At 42.9% G+C, this 25,177-nt stretch overlaps 1 protein-coding gene across 1 annotated transcript in view; it reads right to left on the reverse strand.

Moving 5' to 3' along the window:
* The window catches only part of LOC126267424 (probable cytochrome P450 303a1), a 152,100-nt gene that overhangs the window by 91,661 nt on the left and 35,262 nt on the right, over nt 1–25,177 (reverse strand). Inside the window, exon 2 of the mRNA XM_049972676.1 lies at nt 11,576–11,661. Within this exon, the coding sequence (XP_049828633.1) occupies nt 11,576–11,660 (85 nt within the window). The 5' untranslated portion in view covers nt 11,661. The remainder of the gene's footprint in view (nt 1–11,575; nt 11,662–25,177) is intronic.

The following is a 25,177-nucleotide window of genomic DNA, read 5'->3' on the forward strand; positions in this document are numbered from 1 at the left end:
AATACCAAATGAGAGAGACGGGGGGGGGGGGGGGTTTGGAGGGCGGGGAACTGGACGCTGCCTTTGATCGCTTTCTGTCGCTCGGAGCTCACAGTCGTCCGACGCCATCAGTCACGGGTTGCCTGGAGCATAGGCTATTTGCAGCGCGAGCCAGTTCTGCAGTCTTGTCGCTATCACCTATATGCATCTGCAGGCGCATAGAAGCACTCCAATGCGTAACTCGATTACATGAAACTAAATTTAAATGCATTTCTTAAGGTTGAAACATGAGAACAACAGATTTGTGTTTGCAGTTCATTTTATGACACTGCACAAAAAATCTTTTTTTCTAATTAAAGACTGATCCCTGTTGTTGCCTTCATTTCGTAAACTGGTTTTATGCATATCTCCGTGCTACGCTATCTTGCGCACGTCTCTTCCTCTCCGAATACCTACTGTACCACAATCCATTCGAATCTGCTTACTGTACTCATTCCTTGGTCTTCCTCTATAGTATTTACCCTCTCGCACACACCCCCATCCATTTCCAAACTGACATTTCCTTTATGGCCGAGAGTGTGGCGTGTCAATCGATTCCTGCTTTGACAAACTGTACCATAATTTTTTTTCTTTCCCCAGTTCGTTTCAGTACCTCCTCATTAGTCATATGATTTACCCATCTAATCTCCAACATCCTTCTGTGGCAACACATTTCAAAAGCTTCTGTTCTCTTCTTGTCTGAAGTGGTTATCGTCCTCCTTTCAATTTCGTAACAGCGTAAACTCCAGACAAATGTCTACAGAATACACTTCCTAACACTTCTGTTTATACTAACGTTAACACATTCCTCTTTTTCAGAAACGATTTTCTTGCTATAGCCAGATTGCATTTTATATCCTCTGTACTTCAACTATCATCACTTACTTTGCTGTTCAATTAGTACGACTCCTCTGCCACTTTTAGCGCCTCATTTCCTAACCTAATTTTTTCAGCATCATTCGATTCAATTGGGCCATATTCCATACCTCTTGTTTTCTTTTGTTGCTTTTCGTTTTATAAGACACAATATGTTCCACTCGAATGCTCTTCCAGCCCCTTTGTTGTCTCTGATAGAATTACAATGTCACCTGCGAACCTCAAAGTGTTTTTGTTTTCTTCCTGAACTTTTATACCCTCTGCAAATTCCTCTTTCGTTTCCTTACTGCTGTTCAATGTACGACTGAATAATATTTGGAAAAGCCTACAAATCTCAATCACCTCATTCTCAACAGCTGCTTCCCTTTCATGTTCTTTGGCTGTTAAGAGTTCAATCTGGTTTCTGTACAAGCTGTAAATAAACGTTCACTCCCATATTCCACCCATTCTAAATTCAGAATGTGAAAGAGTGTCTCCCAGTCCATACTGCCAAAAGCTTTCTCTGAATCTGCAAATGCTATAAACGAAGGTTGACCATTCTTAAACCTTAAAGTCATCGTGTTGTCAATACGACTATGGTTACGAAAGAGCAGATAAGCAGTTGTTTGCATCCCACTTAGTAAATGAATCGACATCATTTACTTCCGGTACGATGGACGAGGAAGAATTGTGGGCAAATTTTAAACACATTGTAAATCACGCATTGGAGAAGTATGTGCCGAAAAAGTGGGTTACGGGCGGAAAAGACCGATCGTGGTTTAACAGCGCAATTCGGAGAATGATCAGGAAGCAAAGACAGTTGCACTCGCGGTACAAGAAAGATCGAGAGAATGAGGACAGGCAAAAGTTAGTAGAGATTCGTGCTGCTGTAAAAAGAGCGATGCGCGAAGCATACAACCACTGCCACCGTCATACCTTAGCAAAAGAACCTGCTGGAAAACCAAGGGAATTCTGGTCTTAGGTAAAATCGGTAAGCAGGTCGAGGGCCTCCATTCAGTCACTCACTGATCAGTCTGGCCTGGCAACGAAAGACAGCAAAACGAAAGCTGAAATTTTAAATTTAGCATTTGAGAAGTCTTACACGCAGGAGGATCGTACAAACATACCGTCGTTTGAGTATCGTACAGATTCCCGTATGGAGGACATAGTGATATACATCCCTGGGCTTGTGAAGCAGCTGAATGGGTTGAAAATAAATAAATCGCCAGGTCCTGATGGGATTCCAATGCGGTTTTACAGATAGTACTCTACTGCATTGGCTCCTTACTTAGCTTGCATTTATCACGAATCTCTTGCCCATCGTAAAGTCCAGAGCGACTGGAAAAAAGCGCAGGTGACGCCTGTATATAAGAAGGGTAGAAGGCCGGATCCTCAAAATTACAGACCAATATCCTTAACATCGGTTTGTTGCAGGATTCTCGAACTTTTTCTCAGTTCGAATATAATGAATTTCCGAGAAGTTGTTCTCCATGCATCAGCACGGCTTTAGAAAGCATCGCTCCTGCGAAACGCAACTCGCCCTTTTTCCACATGATATCTTGCGAACCATGGATGAAGGGTATCAGACGGATGCCATATTCCTTGACTTCCGGAAAGAGTTTGACTCGGTGCCCCACTGCAGGCTCCTAAGGTACGAGCATATGGGATTGGTTCCCAAATATGTGAGTGGCTCGACGCTTTCTTAAGTAATAGAACCCAGTACGTTGTCCTCTATGGTGAGTGTTCATCGGAGGTAAGAGTGTCATCTGGAGTGCCCCAGGAAAGTGTGGTAGGTCCGCTGTTGTTTTCTCTCTACATAAATGATCTTTTGGATAGGGTGGATAGCAATGTGCGGCTGTTTGCTGATGATGCTGTGGTGTACGGTAAGGTGTCTTCGTTGAGTGACTGTAGGAGGATACAAGATGACTTGGACAGGATTTGTGATTGGTGTAAAGAATAACAGCTAACTCTAAATATAGAGAAATGTAAATTAATGCAGATGAATAGGAAAAAGAATCCCGTAATGTTTAAATACTCCATTAGTAGTGAAGCGCTTGACACAGTCACGTCTATTAAATATTTGGGCGTAACATTGCAGAGCGATATGAAGTGGCACAAGCATGTAATGCCAGTTGTGGGGAAGGCGGATAGTCGTCTTCGGTTCATTGGTAGAATTTTGGGAAGATGTGGTTCATCTGCAAAGGAGACCGCTTATAAAACACTAATACGACCTATTCTTGAGTACTGGTCGAGCGTGTGAGATCCCTATCAGGTCAGATTGAGGGAAGACATAGAAGCAATTCAGAGGCGGGCTGCTAGATTTGTTACTGGTAGGCTTTATCATCACGCGAGTGTCACGGAAATGCTTCAGGAGCTCGGGTGGGAGTCTCTGGAGGAAAGGAGGCGTTCTTTTCGTGAATCGCTACTGAGGAAATTTAAAGAACCAGCATTTGAGGCTGACTGCAGTACAATTTTACTGCCGCCAACTTATATTTCGTGGAAAGACCACAAAGATAAGATAAGAGAGATTAGGACTCGTACAGACGCATATAGGCTGTTATTTTTCCCTCGTTCTGTTTGGGAATGGAACAGGGAGAGAAGATGCTAGTTGTATACGAGGTACCCTCCGCCACGCACCGTACGGTGGATTGCGGAGTATGTATGTAGATGTAGACGTAGGTTGGTATTGCCTCGCACGTTCCTACGTCTCTCCAGAATAATTATCTTCTGGTGTTGCAGTTCTTCTTATTTCCATGCTTGCTAAGAAAAGTGGATGAGGAATTCCGCCCTATACAAGACACCTTTGGAGTTTTGTTTGACCGAGACATGTTTCACCACTTTTTGTGCCATCTTCAGTGGGCTATTTTATTTTCTTTCTGTAAAATTGTTATTGCATTTTAATGTCTAGACAAAACATTTGGTACAAAATATTTACATTTGTGAATCAAGTGGTTGTTGTCAAATATTGTACATGGTTCGTTTACAATTCACAGTAGAGATATGCATTTATGGTCTGATGCATTGTATGTTTTTTATTACAATACGTCTAAAGTCCTGATTTTATAGTTTATTCGGAAAAATGATGGCTGTATGCATTAGGTTACATACCTTACATGAAGCTATTTAATGTTTATGTTGGTAACTGTAAGACTGTTACACAATCTACAACTTGTCATCTACAAACAGCGAAAACGTAATTTTTAGTTTTGTTTTTTATGCATTTCCGAACGAAATCAGCATGTTACCACATCACAAACAAGGGAGACAAACACCACAACATCAAAACCGTAAGTAACACGCGAAACAACGCGATACATACTCATTTTCGATCGGAAATGCATAATAAACATAAATGAAAATTACATTTTGCTGTTTGCAGATGACAAGTTGTAGACTGTGTAGCAGACTTACAGCTACCAACATACACATTCAATAGCTTCATTTAAGGTATGTAAACTAATCCATACATCCACCTTTTTTCCAAATAAGCTATAAAACCAGAACTTTAGACATACTGTCATAAACAACGTACAATGCGTCAGTCCAGAAATACATAACTCTATTGTGAAGTGTAAACAAACCATGTACAATCCTTAACAACAATCACTTCATTCACAAACGTAAATATTTTCCACCAAATGTTTTCTCTAAACCAGCCCATGAAAACAGTCAAGTTGCTTTATGAAGTGAAACCACTTTAAAGCCCGCATCTCGTGGTCGTGCGGTAGCGTTCTGGCTTCCCGCGCCCGGGTTCCCGGGTTCGATTCCCGGCGGGGTCAGGGATTTTCTGTGCCTCGTGATGGCTGGGAGTTGTGTGTTGTCCTTAGGTTAGTTAGGTTTAAGTAGTTCTAAGTTCTAGGAGACTGATGACCATAGATGTTAAGTCCCATAATCGAACAACTTTAGGCAACTGATATATATATATATATATATATATATATATATATATATATATATATATATATAACAATTACAGAACTCCCTTATGGTAAAAAAAAGTCTGTTTCAGTTCATAACGTAAAGTGTTGGTATGGCAACTAGTAAACAATTAGAAGAAAGTAACAGAGGAGTTGTAAACTTTTTAAGACAAGTTCACTGTAAACTATTTTTTGTGGAATATGAAACAAATTCCGTATGTCGGATATGCAATGAGTCTGTCTAGGTTCCAAACGAATATGACACCAAACGGTACTATGGGACTAAACATGCAGTTATGTTTGATAATTACAAGGGACAATTTCGACCAAGTGAACGACTTAAAAAGTAATCTTTCTGCTCAACAGCAGATATTTACAAGGACGAATTCAGAGTCAACATGCTATGTGAAAGCAAGCTATGCAGTAGCTCTGATAGCGGCAAAAAAATCAAAGCCACATTCAGATGGCGATATGGTTAAGGAATGCTTAGAGACAGTCGTTGAAATTGTGTGTCCAGAAAAGAAAAAGGATTTCTCAAAGATAAGCCTGTCTCGTCAAACTATTAGTAGATGTGTGGACGACATTGGAGGACAAATTGAAGGTAATTTAAAAAATCGTGCTTATGAAATTATGTTTTATTCTACAGCTTTGGATGAATGCACAGATATCGTTGATACCGCTCAAGTGGCAATTTATGTCAGAGGTGTAGATGCTCATTTTAATAAAATAGAAGAATTCGCGGCATTTCATCCACTTAAGAATACCACGAAGTTGCGATATTTGTTGGAAGCAGTTATTTTGCCATTAACTCGTTTTTCGTTAAAACATAACAACCCATCCGGGCTAACATCGGATGGTGCTCCAGCAATGGCTGGGAAGCCGAAGGTTTAGTTCAGTTGATGAAAACAAGGCCCGCAACTTTGGCAATTCGTCGATGTGAAACTTTCGTTGCATTATCCATCAAGAGAATTTATGTGCCGAGTACCTCAAAATGGACCATCTCATCGATGTAGTTGTAAAAACAGTGAACTTTTATTAAGTCGGAAGGATTGAATCGCCGTCAATTCTAAGAATTTCTGAAGTCTTTGTATTCAGAGCACGATAACATTTCGTTTTATACAGAAGTAAGGTCGCTAACCCGTGCAAAAATGTTTGATTTGAAGCAAGAAATTCAATCATTCTTTGAAGGCAACTCAAAGAGACTCCCGTAGTTCGAAAATAAAGAATGGCGTTCCAATTTTGCATTCTTGTTCGATATAACTAGCACTCTAAATGATATTATTGCTCGTCTCCAAGGAAAAGATCAGCTGATTAATGTCATGCATGATCTTATTTCCACATTCCAAATGAAACAGGGCTTTGGGGATAACAGCTACGAATAAAAACTTCTCACATTTTCCTACATTGTCAAAGCAATAGGACTTCACACAGGTGGCAGCAATTAAATACGCTTATTCGATATCTGACTTGATATACGAATTCGAAAATCCATTTCGAAATTTTAAGAAACATCGCTGCTTTTTTGTATTTGCTAGGCCATTTTGCAAATGTCTGCAGGGATATCTGCAAATGGGATACTGAGAAATACAATGTGATGCACAGTTAAAAGAAAAAATTTAATCAGGTTGGTCTGGAAGATTTCCATAAAACATATTTGGATAAGAAGAAATATCCAGTGTTTTTTACAAACATGCTTTAAAAATGATTTCATTAGTTGGAAACACGTGTGTGGACAGCTTTTCAGTTGGATGAATTACATCAAATGACAAACGAGAACACGAATTACTGATTTTCATCTGGAAAGCTGCGAGTAGCAACAACTTCAGCTGACATCAACACTGACTCACTTAGTTCAGTGAAACAAAGACAAACATCCCACTAGCATTGTATTTCATTAAATTGTATAATAAATCTTCTATCCTCAGATTTGTTTTATTTGCTAAAAAAAATAAATTAATATTTCTTGCTTGTTTTGGTTTACAAAACAAAAATTTGTAATGCGGCCTGCGGGGATATTCTCTCTAAAAAATTTAGCCCGCCTGCCGATAAGGTTGGCCACCCCCGCTCTAAATGCTAATGTGTAATGACAATTTTAAAGAAAGGAAACAAAGTAGCCCACTGAAGATAGCACAAAAAGCGCTGAAACACCTCTGGGTAAAACAAAACTCCAAACGTGTCTTGCATGTGGCGGAATTCTTCATCCACATTTCTCCAGAACCCAAAAAGATCTTCCCCAAGGTTTGTTCCTACCATCTTTTCCATTTATCTGTAAATAATTCGTGTCAGTTTTTTGCAACCATGATTTATTAAACAGATAGGTAATATTCGCATCTATCAGCACATGACTTCTTTGGAATAGGAACTGTTACATTCTTCCTGAAGTCTGAGGGTATTTCGCCTGTGTATCTTGCTTACAAGATGGAGTAGTTTTGTCATGGCTAGCTCATCCAGGAATATCAATAATTCCGAGCGAGTGTCGTTTACTCCAGGGGCCGTCTTTCGACTTAGGTCTTTGAGCGCACTGCCAAATTCTTCTCTCAGTGTCATGTCGCCCATCTCACCTTCATCTACGTCTTCTGCCTTCTGTAGAGTATCGCCTTCAAGTTCATTTCACTTGTACAATCCATCCATATATTCCTCCTACATTTCGGCTTTTCCTTTTTTATTTAGTTCTGTTTTGCCAGTTGAGCTCTTGATATTTATGCAGCTGATTTTTCTTCTCTGTAAAGGTCTCTTGAATTTTCCTATAGATGACAGTTGTCTTCCCCTAATTGTGCATTATTCTACATCCTTGTATTTCTAATCTAGCCATTCCTGTTCAACCATTTTGCACTTCCTGTCACTTATTTTTAGACATCTATAATGTTCTCCTTTCGTCAATGGCAATCAATATATCCTGCCTTATCGAAAAATTCCTACTTGACTTTGTCTTTTTGCCTATTTAATCCTGTGCTGCCTTCACTACTTCATCTCTCAAGGCTACGCATTCGTCTTCTATTGCGTATGTTAACCCTTTTTCAGTTAATCGTCGTCTAATGCTCGATTTAAAACGCTCAGCAACCTTTGATCCTTTCAACTCGTTCAGATTCCTTTCCCTTAATTTTCTAGTTTTCTGGAGTTTCTTCCGGTTTAATGTACAGCTCATAAGCAATGAATTATGGTCAGAGCCCACATGTTTCCTGCAAATGTTTTGCTGTTCAACATCTGCTTTCGAAATCTCTGTCTTACCATTATGTAAGATATTTGAAACTTTCCTGTGACTCCAGATTTCTTCCACGTTTACAATCTTTCCTCGTGATTTTTAAAGCAAGTATTAGCAATGATTAAATTATGCCCTATGAAAAATTCTGCCAGGCTGTTTCTTCTTTCATTCCTCTCCCTAGTCCATGTTCACTTATTATTTTTACTTCTTTTGTTTTTCCTGCTATCGAATTCTAATTCCCCATGACAGTTAAATTTTCATCTTCCTGAAGTATCTGAGAAATTCCTCACGACTGCTGTATACAGGCCAACGAAGATCTCTCTCTCGAGTGAAAAGCATGCTGTAACGGAAACAAGATAATCTAGCGGTTTTAAAATGTTACCATCATTTGAGCGCTTAAGTTTGTCTTTGTCTTTGAAGCTTATTTAGTAGTGAATGACTTTTGTGATGGCCGTAACATTCCAGTTTTCTGCTGTATAAACTCAGCCTTGCTCGTAGAGCGTAACACGAGCACGCTAGCTTGTGAGACAGGGAAGGATGCCAGAACAGTTTCGAATCCGCACGCCAGGTTAACGACCATATGTTTGGCATACTGGCCGTCCTGAATGCGATTTTTAGGCGGTTTTCCACGCTCATTTATGCAAATACTGGTCTGGTCCTCAACCTCCGCCCCAGAAGCAATTCGTATTCACATTTATTTATCAACCATCGATCATGTTACAGGATATGGATTTCGTAGAGGTCAGCTGACGGCTATGGGGACAGGATGGGCATGCCGGCACAGAAATAAAAATAAAGAGCAAGAGAGAGAGAGAGAGAGAGAGAGAGAGAGAGACTGCTGAACAAACTCTCTGAAGCTCGTCAGCTATACTACGGTATTGTTATCAAACTCTAATGCGGAGTTTCTGTTTCAGTACGTTTGGTCAGGAAGTGAAAGCTTGTCAAGTGTAGAAAGTGGTGTAGGAAGAAACACTCGTACTGTCTGCTGTCCCTGAAATACAGTCCGCAGCTACTGGAGACAAGAACAGCCTTTCCTACACGAAGTTCCGTTTTCCTGTTTCTCATTTGTCGCCTGTTCCCTTCTGAGTGGAACTCAGTTGTTTTCATAGGAGCAGTTGCATAGCCATCATACATGTATAATCCAAAGTGTATTAATCTTTGAGTCTCTTTGGCGTTTCCGCCATAAGACTGGTTTTCAGAAAGTATTGATGATAACTTTAGTTTACTTCTCTCTTTAAAAACGGTTATTAGAAATAACTAAATAAGGTATACCTACTGTGGCGGAGCTACGTTTCTTTGGTGTGTTATTGACGTTACACGCTGTTACCCTTTTCATCGAGAGCACTGCCGTTGTTTTGGTAGGCTTGTTGGTATAGATGACACAATCAATATAATTTACTAAATTCGATGTACAAGTGGGGTATAGCACCATGTTGTAGGTATATTCAATCCTTACTGTCGGTCTCCAGCTGCGACATGAGCCAGTCTTTCAGGATGTCTTGACTCACGTGTCCTGTAACTGTTAGTCCTTTAAAGGTAAAGCAGCCAAAAACTTTAAACTACAATATCGCACAGAATATATTAACTTGTAACGAGCTCGGATGTGTTTCGTCTTAGTGCAGGATGTTTTCCTTCCACAGGTTTAGTCATTGGGGTATGTTCACTGTGTGATTCGCAATTGGTATTGCTTCATCGCCAAAGACAAGTTTCTCACATAAACCTTTTCACCTAGCGTGTAGTTGTATCATTGCCGTAGGGCCTTCAGAATATATGAATTTGCACTCTGGATACCCACAATTTTTTAAAACTATTAAAATCTTGAAAAAAAAAACCCCTTTTGATAGCCGCTTTAGCTGTTAGCAATTCTTCTGTTACACAGCATAATACTCTACCGGTTTAGCGATGATTTAACCGCATCATCGGATGTATACATGTAACTAATTTAACATTGGTTAAAATACACGCGCTAGAATGTCGAATACCGCTTAAATTGGATGGTTACAAGATGAGAGTCAAAAATTCCAGTGGGTAGCAGGCGCAGACAGTGTACGTAGATGAGCACTGTAGGCAGCGGGTACCGACCAATGATGAAATATCAGCACGTGCCAGCAAAGGACACGTGGTGGAGACGTACCAGGCCACCTAACAGGCCAGTTAACGCACTGTTGTTGAAACTGCCGGCGCCCACTAAGCCCGGGAGAAGCGGCAAGTAGGACTTCGTGTAGGCTATTGCGGCCGGAGTTCATTTCAGTAGAATTCTTCAGGATGTGATAGAAGTAACAACGCGTGACGCGGTCACATATCCAAAAAATTCATTGGATTTCCACAGAAATCTTCTCAAAGACAAGACAGGATAACAATTCAAAACTACGTAGGTAGGCACTAATATCAAAATAAAAACGCATCAGCTTTTCGCGGTAAGAGCTCACTTACTCTGCCCTTTCCATCAGACACCACCTCAGGCCACCTAATTGCTCTACGATCTAATAGGAGCCCTGTGCCTCTTAACGACGCCGTACTTGCTAACCCCCAACACTCGTCTCCAAAAAGCGATCAGAGGTCGACGCACGTCATGGGAACGCGCTCACAAATAACTATAAGCTTTCTGTGCACTGACAGATTACACTGTTCGACTACTATGAATCACTAATTCCCGACTTCAGTAACGTGAAACACTTTTAAACAGCGTCTCCATCTCAGAAGGCACACGAACTGCTGGCCGGTCCGACGATTTCTCGAGCTCCAAGCATCAGTTTGATACTGTTGAAACATTGAGGTCTTTCACCAAAGCTGGCCTGATATGAAGAGTGATGGCTCAAATGGCTCTGAGCACTATGGGACTTAACATCTGAGGTCATCAGTCCCCTAGAACTTAGAACTACTTAAACCTAACTAACCTAAGGACAGCACACACATCCATGCCCGAGGCAAGATTCGAACCTGCGACCGTAGCAGCAGCGCGTTTCCTGACTGAAGCGCCTAGAACCGGTCGGCCACAGCGACCGGCGATATGAAAAGTGATAGCGGCATTACCACTGTCTATCTCATTCTTCCGCTATAATTACTTCTCTGGAAGTGGCTGCTTCCTGCTATAATTTCTAGCATTATTGTTCCCAACTTCATGACACTGGGAGAATATGCGACGCCATTGGAAAGGTCTTTGACTTTTGGCCGAGCTTAGCCAACTCTGGAGACAACATCCAGCTTGCTTTATGAGCCTCCCCTACGGCCCACTTCATGCTGATTAGGGAAAATCTAAGAACCAGATTGCCAGACGTTACGTTCGGGATTGAACTGCGAAAGAAAAATATATGGGCATTGGAGATAATTAGCCAATGCAGACAGAAGAAATATAGTTGTACCTCAATAATACATACAATCTCGAGATGTTATATCTCGCTTGGTAAGATTTACAGTGGCACTGATAATCGTAAAGAATGATCGGCCGTTATGAACATTATTCGCGGAACAGAATTTAAAAAACAGCTCTCTTATTTTGTGTTTGTAGCGGAAATGGCCGAAACACACAGCAAATATTTTTGGTTCTTTGATCCCTTTTGCAGTAGAAGGATGTTCAACTCACCTGGTGGAAAGTTCCTCGGTTTTCTTGTGTCGAGGTACGCGAGAAGTAGCAGGATGGCAACGAAGATGAGCCCAGCCACCCACATTCTGTAAACAAACAGACAGGGCACTCAGATCAAACAATTAGACGCTATTACAATACGTCTTAGTAAATTATGTAATAAACATGTTGCAGTTCTGTATATCTCTATGCAGCTTTTCAGCAAGATCGACAATGTTATCTCGTAAGACAGCTATTGATTCCAATTTAATCAGTTTGGCATCAAATAGTAGGAAACGACCAATAACATAATTTCCTGTAATTTGGTAATTATAACAACACATTTCGAAGAAGTACATTTACTACATGACCAAATCGTCCGAACACCCCTATGTAATGCGGAACTGACAGATAGATGACACAAGACGCGGCCTAGCCGGTATGAAATTAGATGGGGAGTATTGTGTCATTGGTCACGAAGAAACGAACATCCCGCTGCTGCGGGACAGAAGCCAGCAGACTGCTCCCGCCTTCTACGTGAAGTCGGACCAATCCCTAAATCGGCTCGTCCTGGAACTGAGCAACCAACAACACCGCAGGCCGACAACCCGTTGGTCGTACCTCCTGCGAGAATAATGTTCTGCGCAGCAGCCTGAGGACGACTCAGCTCCACATCACTAGAGGCCAATCTCGCTGCAAGAACAATTTTCTCCATGGCAACTAGACGAAAAGCATCTGCACATCAACATCACCTGACGCCAACCCAGCAAGTCGGGTAATCATAGCACCACATAGAATGGTTTACCAGGAATAACGTTCTAATGTTTAAAGTGCACACATGCCGAGCAAGGAATGCTCGCCAGATAAGCGGCTGTCGACTGTGTTGTCGGTAGCGAAGCAGCAACAGTAGAGTGGGTCGATCAGGGCAGCTCAGTCACTTCCAGCATGCATCATTGGATATCTGCGTGACAGATCGACCAGGGACATTTCAGCCCTTCTAAGCCTGTCCAAGTCGACATTTGGTGACGTGATTATGAAGTGGAACAACCACACCTAAACCATCACCAGCCAGACTTCATGTACTCACGGACAAGGACCGTCAACCATTGCGAAAAGTGGTTGTTAAAACATCACATGAAATTAGTGGGGCCGGCCGCGGTGGCCGTGCGGTTCTGGCGCTGCAGTCCGGAACCGCGGGGCTGCTACGGTCGCAGGTTCGAATCCTGCCTCGGGCATGGGTGTGTGTGATGTCCTTAGGTTAGTTAGGTTTAAGTAGTTCTAAGTTCTAGGGGACTTATGACCTAAGATGTTGAGTCCCATAGTGCTCAGAGCCATTTTGAAATTAGTGGAAGGAATCACTCGCTAGTTCCAAAGTGCTGCCATGAGTCCAACTAGTACAATAGCTGTTTCTTCGTTTATTTATTTGCAACATGCTTCATTACAGTGGCTGCAAATATTACATGTAGGTATTGTGTGTGTGTGTGTGTGTGTGTGGATTGTAGTGTTACGTTTGTGCTGTATGAAGCTGAAGATGACGATGAAGATGATGAGAGATGATGCCGGCACATAGTCGACGCCTTGCAAATAACACTAAGGGGGCCACCAAGCGTAATGTTCCCATCCGACGGACGAATCACCATCAACAGTGTAGTATGCCCTCCTTCATGAGACACTGCAGAGAGATTTGGTATTTAAGGCAGGACATTGGTGCAAGTCCTGGTGATCAGGAACTTCACACCACCGCCTCTCTTCCTCTTGTCGAGCAAGAGACGGCAAATCATCGAGTAAAACTGAAGTGATATCAGGTGTTCCCCAGGGAAGCGTCCTGGGATCTCTACTGTTCCTGATCTATATAAATGACCTGGGTGATAATCTGAGCAGTTCTCTTAGACTGTTCGCAGATGATGCTGTAATTTACCGTCTAGTAAGGTCATCCGAAGACCAGTATCAGCTGCAAAGCGATTTAGAAAAGATTGCTGTATGGTGTGTCAGGTGGCAGTTGACGCTAAATAACGAAAAGTGTGAGATGATCCACATGAGTTCCAAAAGAACTCCGTTGGAATTCGATTACTCGATAAATAGTACAATTCTCAAGGCTGTCAATTCAACTAAGTACCTGGGTGTTAAAATTACGAACAACTTCAGTTGGAAGGACCACATAGATAATATTGTCGGGAAGGCGAGCCAAAGGTTGCGTTTCATTGGCAGGACACTTAGAAGATGCAACAAGTCCACTAAAGAGACAGCTTACACTACACTCGTTCGTCCTCTGTTAGAATATTGCTGCGCGGTGTGGGATCCTTACCAGGTGGGATTGACGGAGGACATCGAAAGGGTGCAAAAAAGGACAGCTCGTTTTGTATTATCGCGTTATAGGGGAGAGAGTGTGGCAGATATGATACACGAGTTGGGATGGAAGTCATTACAGCATAGACGTTTTTCGTCGCGGCGAGACATTTTTACGAAATTTCAGTCACCAACTTTCTCTTCCGAATGCGAAAATATTTTGTTGAGCCCAACCTACATAGGTAGGAATGATCATCAAAATAAAATAAGAGAAATCAGAGCTCGAACGGAAAGGTTTTGGTGTTCGTTTTTCCCGCTCGCTGTTCGGGAGTGGAATAGTAGAGAGATAGTATGATTGTGGTTCGCTGAACCCTCTGCCAAGCACTTAAGTGTGAATTGCAGAGTAGTCATGTAGATGTAGATGTACTGGCAGTGAAATTTGGCCTACCACGAAGCCTTGAACTGGTTTACCCAGGCTCGAGCGCCACCGCACAAGGTTGCGTTAGTGTTTTTTTTTGGGTTTTTTTTCCGAAGCCTGGCCTCCATGTACCGTTCCCTCCCCCAGAAACCAGAGCCAATTAGGGAACGTGGAGTAGAGGTACACCGAACACTTTTTTTTTCAACACTCTGATGACTAGTGATCTCGGCGACGGAAGCGCAAGTAGCAATGGTTGTGTGTATGGAGTTACGAGGAACAGGCACAATAGTGGAACAGGTTGTTATAAGTCAAAAATTTCTGAAATCAGTGCAAAGTGGTGGCGTAAAGAGGGATGCCACTGGACAGTAAACGATTGGAAACGAGTGATACGGACTGATGAATCACGCTATATCCTGTGGCAATCATATGGAAGAGTTTATGTTGGGTGAATGCCTGGACAACGGTAGGTGTCATAATCTGTGGTGTCAGTAGTGAAGTACGGAGGAGGTGGTGTTACGGTGTGAGGCTGTTGTTTGTGAGTAGGGTGTGGTTTCCCTTATTGAGCTTAAGGAAGCGCCAAACGCGGAAGGATAAGGGGAACAGTCTAGAGACAATGACTGTACCAGGATGATAATGAATCTCGTCATAATGTAGCATCTGTGAGGCACAGCTTGTGGACAATAACATTCCGAAATGTATTGGCCTGCTTAGAGCTCCGAGCAGAACCCAATGGCACACGTTCGGGGTGAGTTAGAACGTCGCTTTCGCTCCTGATTCCAGCGTCGAGCATCACTGCCTTCTCTGGTTTCGGCTGTTGAGGAAGAATGGGCTGCCATTCCTCCACAGACATTCAGACGTGTTATTTAATGCGTCCGCAGCAGGGTTCAAGCAGTCATGATGGCGAAGGACTGACAAACCCCATATTAATGTCTACTAACAGGTGTCTGGCTACTTTTTATCAGGCCGTGTACGACTATTGGCTTCTAATCAAATGGTTCAAATGGCACTGACCAATATGTGACTTAACATCTGAGGACATCAGTCCCCTAGAACTTAGAACGACTTAAACCTAACTAACCTAAGGACGCCACACACATCCATGCCCGAGACAGGATTCGAACCTGCGACCGTAGCGGTCGCGTGGTTCCAGAATGAAGGCCTAGAACCGCTCGGTCATAGCGGCCGGTACGGAAATTTTTGTCCAAAAGGATTTATGGGAATGAATATAGCGTATTGAAGACAACTATTGACGCATCAAACAATTGCCGTTTTTGACGAAGTGACATTATGACAGTGGTGCAGAGAACCGACGTGTCTCGTTCATTTGGAATTCGAAGTCCACTCGTGTGTTGCGGTATGCATAAACAGCAGCTCAAAGATTACTGACAGATATGCGTTTCTGCAGGAGGAACCTATAGAACTATTCTGTATGCAGTATTTTGGTTGAATTGGGGTTTGTAGTCAAAACAAAATTCCAAACAAGAACAGTCCACTGCTTTGGCTGTCGTTAGTTGAACTAAATTATTCTTTTATTTTGAATTCTCCACTACTGCACGGAGATAGTTTGAAGTGGTTGCATAGTATAACATAACCCCCTAAATGCACATACCTGGGTTGCAGCCGAAGTGCTCTTACACTTTTAACACTAACTGGTATGCTTCATCACAGGTGTTTAGGAAACAATATGTGTCGTGTGTAATTGTAAATTGCGGTCAATCCGTAAGTTTATTGCCATTGTATGACTTCACAGACACTTCGGCTGTAGCACAAGTGGAAACAGATACGTATTCGAAAAGGCGCAATAGTGGTGAACGCAAAATAAAACGATAATTTAATCCAGTCAGTCACAGCTAGGGCGACACATTGTCAGCATTCAGAATATTGTTTTCTCTGAGGACATCATCACATCTCCAGTGTTACAGATGTTTGTGCTGTTCCTTATCTGCTTGATTATCATGTGGAATTGTACTTTGCATCTTAACAATGTGGTAGTGTGTGGCTGCAGCTGTATAAACACGAATATATTTGGAAACGCTATTTTCCCAGCAGCTGTCTTTACTGCCTAATTTGCTAAGGTTTAACCGGTTCCAGAATTATAGTTCCATTACCAAAAGCGCACCATTTACTGTAATCAAAAGAAAATATTACAGTCTTTTACACAGGTCAGCGTGGGATTACCGCTCACCGTATACATTTTCTAAGTCAACATAGTATCATGTAGGATAATCTACACACCATGCTTTAAAAAAATGATACACTTCCTGTCACGTAGGCGGGAGCGAGGCTGAAATCTATCCATAAACACCACGAAATTCTCTATTTGCACACACTCATTCAAAAGTAACCTTTACATCAAACGTGTAGAGTTATCGTAGAGTAGCCTGTACGAGTGTACCGGAAATTATTGCGGACTTCTTTACGGTAAATGAGACAGCTGTCAATTAAGTTTCAAAATCAGAATGAAACTTAAAGATCATTACTATTTTATACCGATATTCAGATTTTTTTATCTTTCTGTTGTAACCGTAAGGTAAATCGGTTGATCATTTGTGCCCATTTGTGCGTAATGCTTCTGAGATGTTCAGGTATGTAGACAAAAATGTCCGCTGTCACTCTGGACAACAGTAAAGACGAAACGGGATTTCCTCGAAAGAAAGGTGCTGAGTAATGGCGGCTAGCAAAGGATCGTCGCTGTCGGCAGTTTCGCGGCTGCACTTTCACCAGAAGCCACGACACGCTTGCACAACTTGACGATTACGAGCCGGTACAGGAAACGAAAGGCGAGGTCAGGAATCGCAGTCTTCTACCTGGCGCGCATCATGCCAGGAAACATGAGGAAGAGCCTGTTTCAACTTAAGCGCAGATGCTATCCAAGCCTGCACGTGGTGCTGTAGTACAGGGTGGCGCACGAAATGTGTTACCATTTTGTTTTTGAATATAAACTTTATTGTCCATACAGTCTGAAAGGAACATATACTACAATGAAGAGCCGTCCATGGAGATTTGTTCTAACTCTGCACATGCTCAATATGTCCACCATTTATTTTCCTAACTTCCTTCAAACGAACACTGAAGTTAGTGATTACCCTACGGCACATGTCTTCCGTAATTTCACTGCAGGCTTGAAGAATAAGTCTTCTGAGCTCCATGAAATCACGTGGACGTTTCGGGAAAATTTTTTCCTTTAGGTACCCCCAAAGAAAAAAGTCACATCGATTGAGGTTTGGACTATTGGGGGGCCAATTTTGTCAGTCATTAAAGCGATCTGGAAACCTGAGTAAAATGATCCGCATGTCGAAATTGTCGTGCAAAAACTCCAACACGGTGTTTGCAGTATGTGGCCTTGCTCCATCTTGCACGAACCACTGCGTGTTGAAGGGCAAGGCAGTAGCGAGAAGCTGTGGAATGAAGCTATTGCGAAGCATGCTCAAATAACGCTCGCTGTTCACAGTTTCTTCAAAGAAAATGGGTCCAATAAGTCCGTGTCTGGAAATTGCTGCCCACGCTGTAATCCTCGGAGCTTAATGTTGTCGTTCATGAAGCACTTGTGGGTTTTCAGTGGCCCAAAAGCGTACATTTTGTTTGTTAACCACACCGTCTAAATGAAAATGCGCGTCGTCTGGAAACCAAACATTGTTGAGAGTTTCTTCCCTATCCTCCGCCCACTGAGCAAACAGTAGTCTCTGCTGCTTGTGTTCTTCAGTGAGCTTCTGTGCACAGGTCATCTTTTATGGGTACATATGAAGGTCACTTTTAAGAATGCGTTGAACGGTGCGTCTGGATATTCCCAGTTGCACTGCTGCCTTTCTACACTATTTCCCGGGACTTTTCTGTACAGCAACTCGAACCTCTTCAATATTCTCCATCGAACAAACAGGCTTAGGCCGAGGTCGCTTCTCTTCCAATACTGTTCCTTCCTGTACAAATTTATCGTACAACCTGTGATGGGCTTCTCGCAAGAAACCCATAGTGTGTTAAATTATTGTCGAAAACGCAAGGCTTTTCGTTTCATGAAAAAGTAACACAATTGCCGATCGTTGCTGTGTCGTCAGTTTTCCATTGTCAGCCATTGCTGCTTACTAGTCTCCTAGCGGCAGTATCGTGAATTACACGTCATTTCGTAACTAATTTGTTTTTCCAAGCTCTGCTGGTACTGCTGTAGAGATCCCAGCGGGATACCTAATGTGCGTCGTAAATTGTGAAGAAACAATTGGTAACACATTTCGTGCGCCACCCTGTATGTGACTACGAACACCGCATGCGCAATGCCCTCAATATTTTCCAAGTGTCAGTCAGGGTCCGAAAGTGTTCTGTGTAGTTGTGAGTGTATTATGTCGTAGCCAAGTAAACTCGAACGTGCGCAATTTGTTGGTGCTCGTACAGTGGATGTTCCCAAGGTAATCGAAGTGACTGATATTTCAACAGGCACCGTAACGAAGATGTACTCGTGTACCGCATACAACGAAAGCAGAAAAAACATCATCCTCTGGAAAGCGGAAAAGCATCATCTGCTAAGTCAAAACAAGGACGCAAATGTGTGTTGGGTGAACGTAATAGACGCCGTTGAAGAAGTTTGTGATGAGATATAAGAGAAAAATTGCTTCAAAACTTACTGCAGAACTAAATGTCGCGCTCCCGAACCCTGTCAGCAACAAAGCGACACGACGGGAGTTCCATTAGCTGGCAATTTCAGGGTGAGCTAGAATTCCAAAACGACTCATCAGTGATACAAACGCCCAGAACAGAAAAACGTGCTTCCGAAGTTCTAAAACCTGGAGTGGGGAGCAATGAAAATAAGTTATTTGGTCGTATGAGTCTTTTTTAATACCCTTTCCTACCTCTCGCCGAGTCTGCATCCCAAGAGTGAAACATTGCAGGGGTCTGGTGGCGAACTGGGCAACCATATCGTGGTATCCCTGGACTCCGTAGTTACCCTACAGGATCACATCACTACCAAGGACTATGTGACCGTTTTGGCTGATAACATCCATCCAGTGGCACAATGCTTGTTCCCAAATGGTGATGCTGTGTTCCAAGACAACAGAACTCTAGTTCACACAGCTTGCATCGTCCAGCATTGGTTTTGTGAGCAGGAGGATGAATTGTCGCGTCTCTTCCTGGTCTCCACACCCACTATCCCTCAATATTATTGAGCCTTCTGGGTCTAGTTTGTAGAGAAGGGTGCATCATCGTTACCTGAATTTGCATCTGTTTGCAGGAAGTGTGGTGCAAGATACCCTTGAAACCATACATAACCGTTATTTATCCATCCCGAGGTGAACGGAAGCAGTTTTGAATGTAAACGGTTTTCTTGCATCATTTAGGCTTGGTAATGTGTCGTGTTTTTGGTGTTTTCGTATTTTTGTCCACCCCCTGTAGAGAATGAATCAGATACGAGAATTCATTTTCTCTCGGGCCTGCAATATTGTAGATGTCTTGTAACGACATTATAACAGTACTGAATGAGAATGCTGCTATAATTGATAATCGAGCAGTTAGCGTTTGTTGAGTCATAGCGCCTGCTCCGTTCAACCACCGGCCGGTCGCGGTGGCCTAGTGGTTCAAAGCGCGCAGTCCGGAACCGCGGGACTGCTACGGTCGCAGGTTCGAATCCTGCCTCGGGCATGGATGTGTGTGAAGTCCTTAGGTTAGTTAGGTTTAAGTAGTTCTAAGTTCTAGGGGACTGATGACCACAGAAGTTAAGTCCCATAGTGCTCAGAGCCATTTGAACCATTTTTTGAACCGTTCAACCACCACCGTACCAATCATGACGGCAGGTCTGAAGATGGTCTAAAACTGACCGAAACCGGTAACCTCATAAAAAAAGAAGTTTCTTGCGGTTGTGACCTTGTTCATTTCTGATATTGTTTTATTGCCGTAGAGTGTAGAGTAGCAATAGGCCTATTTCAGTTCTTTGGCCATTTGCAGGCTGTATCCATATTGAATCGTAGTTCTGTTACTGCCTTCTAATCTTATTGGTGAATAAGGAACTTCAATTGCCGTATAATTTTATTTGTTAATCATTTAATTTAATTTTCACTTGTGACTACTGTTGCTGAGAAATGTTAGCTTAGATCTTTTATTGATGGTATATGCTGTCAGTCGTAGCTGCCAAAACTGCAACAGTATATAGCACGAATAAAAGATCTAAGCTGACATTTCTCAACAACATTGGTCATAAGTGAAAATTAAATTAAATGATTAACAAATAAAATTAGTCTAGAATTCAGTACTGTTTTCACAATGTCATTACAATACGTATGAGCAAGCAATAATAACACTAATATTTCCTTATCGATTCCAGATACCAAACTGATGTTTTCGGTAAACATTATGCATAGGAAGGCGTATTTCTTATAGATCTAATGCTCTAAATCTTTTTGTCTACCGAAATATAAAAGTAACTGCAATATCATCAAAAGACCCGTCATCTTTCTTTACGTCATTTTATAGATAATAGAAGGAAAAGCGTAGTAAATCAGCGCATCTAAATTTTTACGGTTAAAATTATTGTAAAAACAAAAAGGTTATGAAAAAATATGGAAATTGTGCTAAATACGATACAGGAATTCAACCATCTCTTACGAATGTTCATAAGGCGAAACTGAAAAGCGCTGTGCCATCAGGCTTCGGCGTCACATTTGGCACAATTTTTCACAGCTGTCCTCGGTACGCAGCGAAATTTCGCTGTATTCATTCATTCCTATATCGTGCTCCGTAAATTCCATAATGGAAGAGAGCTACCTGGGTTTTGGAAGTGGCCACGCTATACGTTAACAAGCAGATGCAGGGCTGCAGACAACTTCTGTAAAGTGCGCTACGAACAGATTACAACTCTTGCTTATCGACCCACGCTGACAGATGCAGGTATCACATGTACATTCCTTTATGTATGTGTTTGCACATTAAGAAAAAAGCTACTACGGGAAAAATCTGCTCCTTCTCTTACACAACTCAGCAGCGCTGAGCCTGTCTGATACGCAGTTTGCCGAAAAACTGCACCTCGTGACATAAACATGGACTTTGTATAAAAAACGTTGCAAAGATGGTTGGATTTCGTTCTGTAGTTTAGGTTACAAATATGCCCTTCTGTGAATTTGTTCTTTTTGTTCGACTTACTACGAATATTCGCTGGTTTTTAGAACTTTTTAGGTCATACCCCGAAATAGCACATTTACCGCTGCTAAGACTACGCATATACAGGGTGTTACAAAAAGGTACGGCCAAACTTTCAGGAAACGTTCCTCACACAAAAAGAAAGAAAATGTGTTATGTGGACATGTGTCCGGAAACGCTTACTTTCCATGTTAGAGCTCATTTTATTACTTCTCTTCAAATTACATTAATCATGGAATGGAAACACACAGCCACAGAATTTACCAGCGTGACTTCTAACACTTTGTTACAGGTAATGTTCAAAATATCCTCCGTTAGCGAGGATACATGCATCCACCCTCCGTCGCATGGAATACCCGATGCGCTGATGCAGCCCTGGAGAATGGCGTATTGTATCAGAGCCGTCCACAATACGAGCACGAAGAGTCTCTACATTTGGTACCGGGGTTGCGTAGACAAGCGCTTTCAAATGCCCCCATAAATGAAAGTCAAGAGGGCTGAGGTCAGGAGAGCGTGGAGGCCATGGAATTGATCCGCCTCTACCAATCCATCGGTCACCGAATCTGTTGTTGATAAGCGTACGAACACTTCGACTGAAATGTGCAGGACCCCCATCGTGCATGAACCACATGTTGTGTCATACTTGTAAAGGCACATGTTCTAGCAGCACAGGTAGAGTATCCCGTATGAAATCATGATAACGTAATGAGCGTAGGTGGAAGAACATGGGGCCCAAACGAGACATCACCAACAACGCCTGCCCAAACGTTCACAGAAAATCTGTGTTGGTGGTGTGATTGCACAATTGCGTGCGGATTCTCGTCAGCCCACACATGTTGATTGTGAAAATTCACAATTTGATCACGTTGCAGTGAAGCTTCATCCGTAAAGAGAACATTTGCACTGAAATGAGGAGTGACACATTGTTGGATGAACCATTCGCAGAAGTGTACCCGTGGAGGCCAATCAGCTGCTGATATTGCCTGCACACGCTGTACATGGTACGGAAACAACTGGTTCACCAGTAGCATGGTCAACGTTACCTTGTACAGCAGCAACTTCTCTGACGCTGACATTAGGGTTATCGACTTATCGTCAACTGCACGAAGAATTGCCTCGTCTATTGCAGGTGTCCTCGTCGTTCTAGGTCTTCCTCAGTCGCGAGTCATAGGCTGGAACGTTCCGTGCTCCCTAAGACGCCGATCAATTGCTTCGAACGTCTTCCTGTCGGGACACCTTCGTTCTGGAAATCTGTCTCGATACAAACGTACCGCGCTACGGCTATTGCCCCGTGCTAATCCATGCATCAAATGGGCATCTGCCAACTCGGCATTTGTAAACATTGCACTGACTGCAAAACGACGTTCGTGATGAACACTAACCTGTTGATGCTACGTACTGATGTGCTTGATGCTAGTACAGTAGAGCAATGAGTCGCATGTCAACACAAGCACCGAAGTCAACATTACTTTCCTTCAATTGGGCGAACAGGCGGTGAATCGAGGAAGTACAGTACATACTGACGAAACTAAAATGAGCTCTAACATGGAAACTAAGTGTTTCCGAACACGTGTCCACATAACATCTTTTCTTTATTTGTGTGTGAGGAATGTTTCCTGAAAGTTTGGCCGTACCTTTCTGTAACACCCTGTAGTTAAAGTAAGTCGTCCGAGGGTTATATCTAGAAGAAAAAAAGGATGGGGGTATTTTGGCGTATTATCACGGCAGAACACTGCAATCACAAGGAAAGTGCAAACACGCCTCATACATTGTGGATCTAATTTTCGTTATTTTTTAATCACGTGGAGACTCTGATCAGCCTGTGCGCCGTTCCTGTTCGGATGACGCAACTACTGTTGGTCGGAAAATTTTGACTTGATAGTGACGTACAGCGATTGCAAACGTTTTCGCTTTCCGTACTGGTGGGTGTGTCGTGCTTTCGTGCAGAGTAGAGACGTCCCACTCAGCCTAGTTAGGGTCACGTGACGCGTGTGTGACAAATCCAGTTTTCCGCGAGCAGCAGGCAGCTGGCCCCACGCGCCAGCTCTCCTCTGCTGGCACTGCCCATGCGTGGCCCGTCCTTCCGCTTCCTTACGGCGTGTCGCAGACGGGGGCAGCCAGCCCGGCCTCGGGCAGCGGCAACACGACTTCCTTCTGAGGAGCAACACGAAAGCCTGTCGCTCTCTTCGACTCCCGCCAGCTCTTCCCTGTCTGTCCTGAGCTTCATGGAAAGTAGTGCAGTCCAAATTTGCTATCTATTACGACGAAGTAACTAAAAAAAACACGCTTGGTATGTACAAAATAACCTGCACTGTCTAGTCAAAAGTATCCGGACACGCTTATGTACTGTCAAACTGGCAACTAGACATCACGAGTATCGGACACGCCAGTACAAAAGAAGGCTGCGTATATTGTTCTGTGAGGCGTAGCGCCTTGCATCACGCCCGTGTAATTAAGAGACGGAAGAAAGCAGATAGGTGCAACAGGTCATGGTTATCGCATGACAGATGCTCTCGGATCCAGTAGCTAGGTGCCAGTAGTTTTGTCGGTGGCCGAAAGGTGTCACCATCTTCACGACTATGAAATTATCAAGTAGTTAAAACCGTTTGTTTGGGAAACAAAACTGTACTTACATATATATATGAAGATGGTATCTGTTCGTTCGGACATGTTAAGGTTCAACGGCCATTTGACCATCTTCTTCTGTGCGGATGCACAAATAGTGCCCTAACTCTTGCGGGAATCGGCAAAAAGCCGCGAGTAATGAGTATAATACGCCGGCACGGTAGGTCAGCGTGTTGCCGGCACGGGAGCTCAGCGTGTTCGGTCAGAGGGTTACGTGCCTTCTGTAATAAAAAAAAAAAAAAAAAAAAAAAAAAAAACTGGGTTAACCTATCATCAACGAACTTAAACGGATGTCTTACGATGTCCGCCCCGAGCAGACGTAACGAACAATAGCAAACAAAATTAGATTTAAAAAAAAAAGCGTGTTCTGTCAGAGAAGTGGAAGTCCGAGGGGGATAGTTCAGCGCTGTGGGGTAAATGGGGTAACGCTGCCCAACACTGTTTTGCGATGTGTTCAGCAATCCTCAGACTTAAGCATCCACACATCCTTTACTGATTGACGGATGTTGCGTCAACTGCTGAGTCGTAATGCGTCTGTCCTCGCGAATGATATCAGCTCGCTGCAACATGCCGTCTGTGACAGCCGTAGGTGGTCTCCCCGACCGCTGCAAATTGGGGAGCTCCGCCGAACGGCCTTCTGATGATCTCACCCTCCACGCCCAGCGACTAACTGTACTTGGCCGGCCGGTGTGGCCGTGCCGTTCTAGGAGCTTCAGTCTGGAACCGCGTGACCGCTACGGTCGCAGGTTCGAATCCTGCCTCGGGCATGGATGTGTGTGATGCCCTTACGTTAGTTAGATTTAAGTAGTTCTAAGTTCTAGGGGACTGATGACCACAGATGTCCCATAGTGCTCAGAGCCATTTGAACCATTTTTGAACTGTATCTGTGTCGACAGCAGACTTTGCACAAACGTTTGTGAGTATTCCCCACAGTTCTTTCTCTGCAGTGAGAAATTCAATGATGCTACGTTTCTTGAACGTGCATCATCTATAGACGCCATTTTGAAATTGTCCTGCAGCTACGCTGTCTGTCGGAAGTGACGGGAATTTGGCGCGCTCATTCAGGAGCTTCATATAATAGATACGTAACGCTTCGCGTTCGTAGCGTTGTTTTAGGCTGAGAAAAAAATGCGGTGCGTTACTTTCTGGGCAACCCTCTTATAATGGCAGAAAGCGGA

The sequence above is a fragment of the Schistocerca gregaria genome, chromosome 4, assembly GCF_023897955.1.
Source record: "Schistocerca gregaria isolate iqSchGreg1 chromosome 4, iqSchGreg1.2, whole genome shotgun sequence".
Taxonomy (NCBI): Eukaryota; Metazoa; Arthropoda; class Insecta; order Orthoptera; family Acrididae; genus Schistocerca; species Schistocerca gregaria.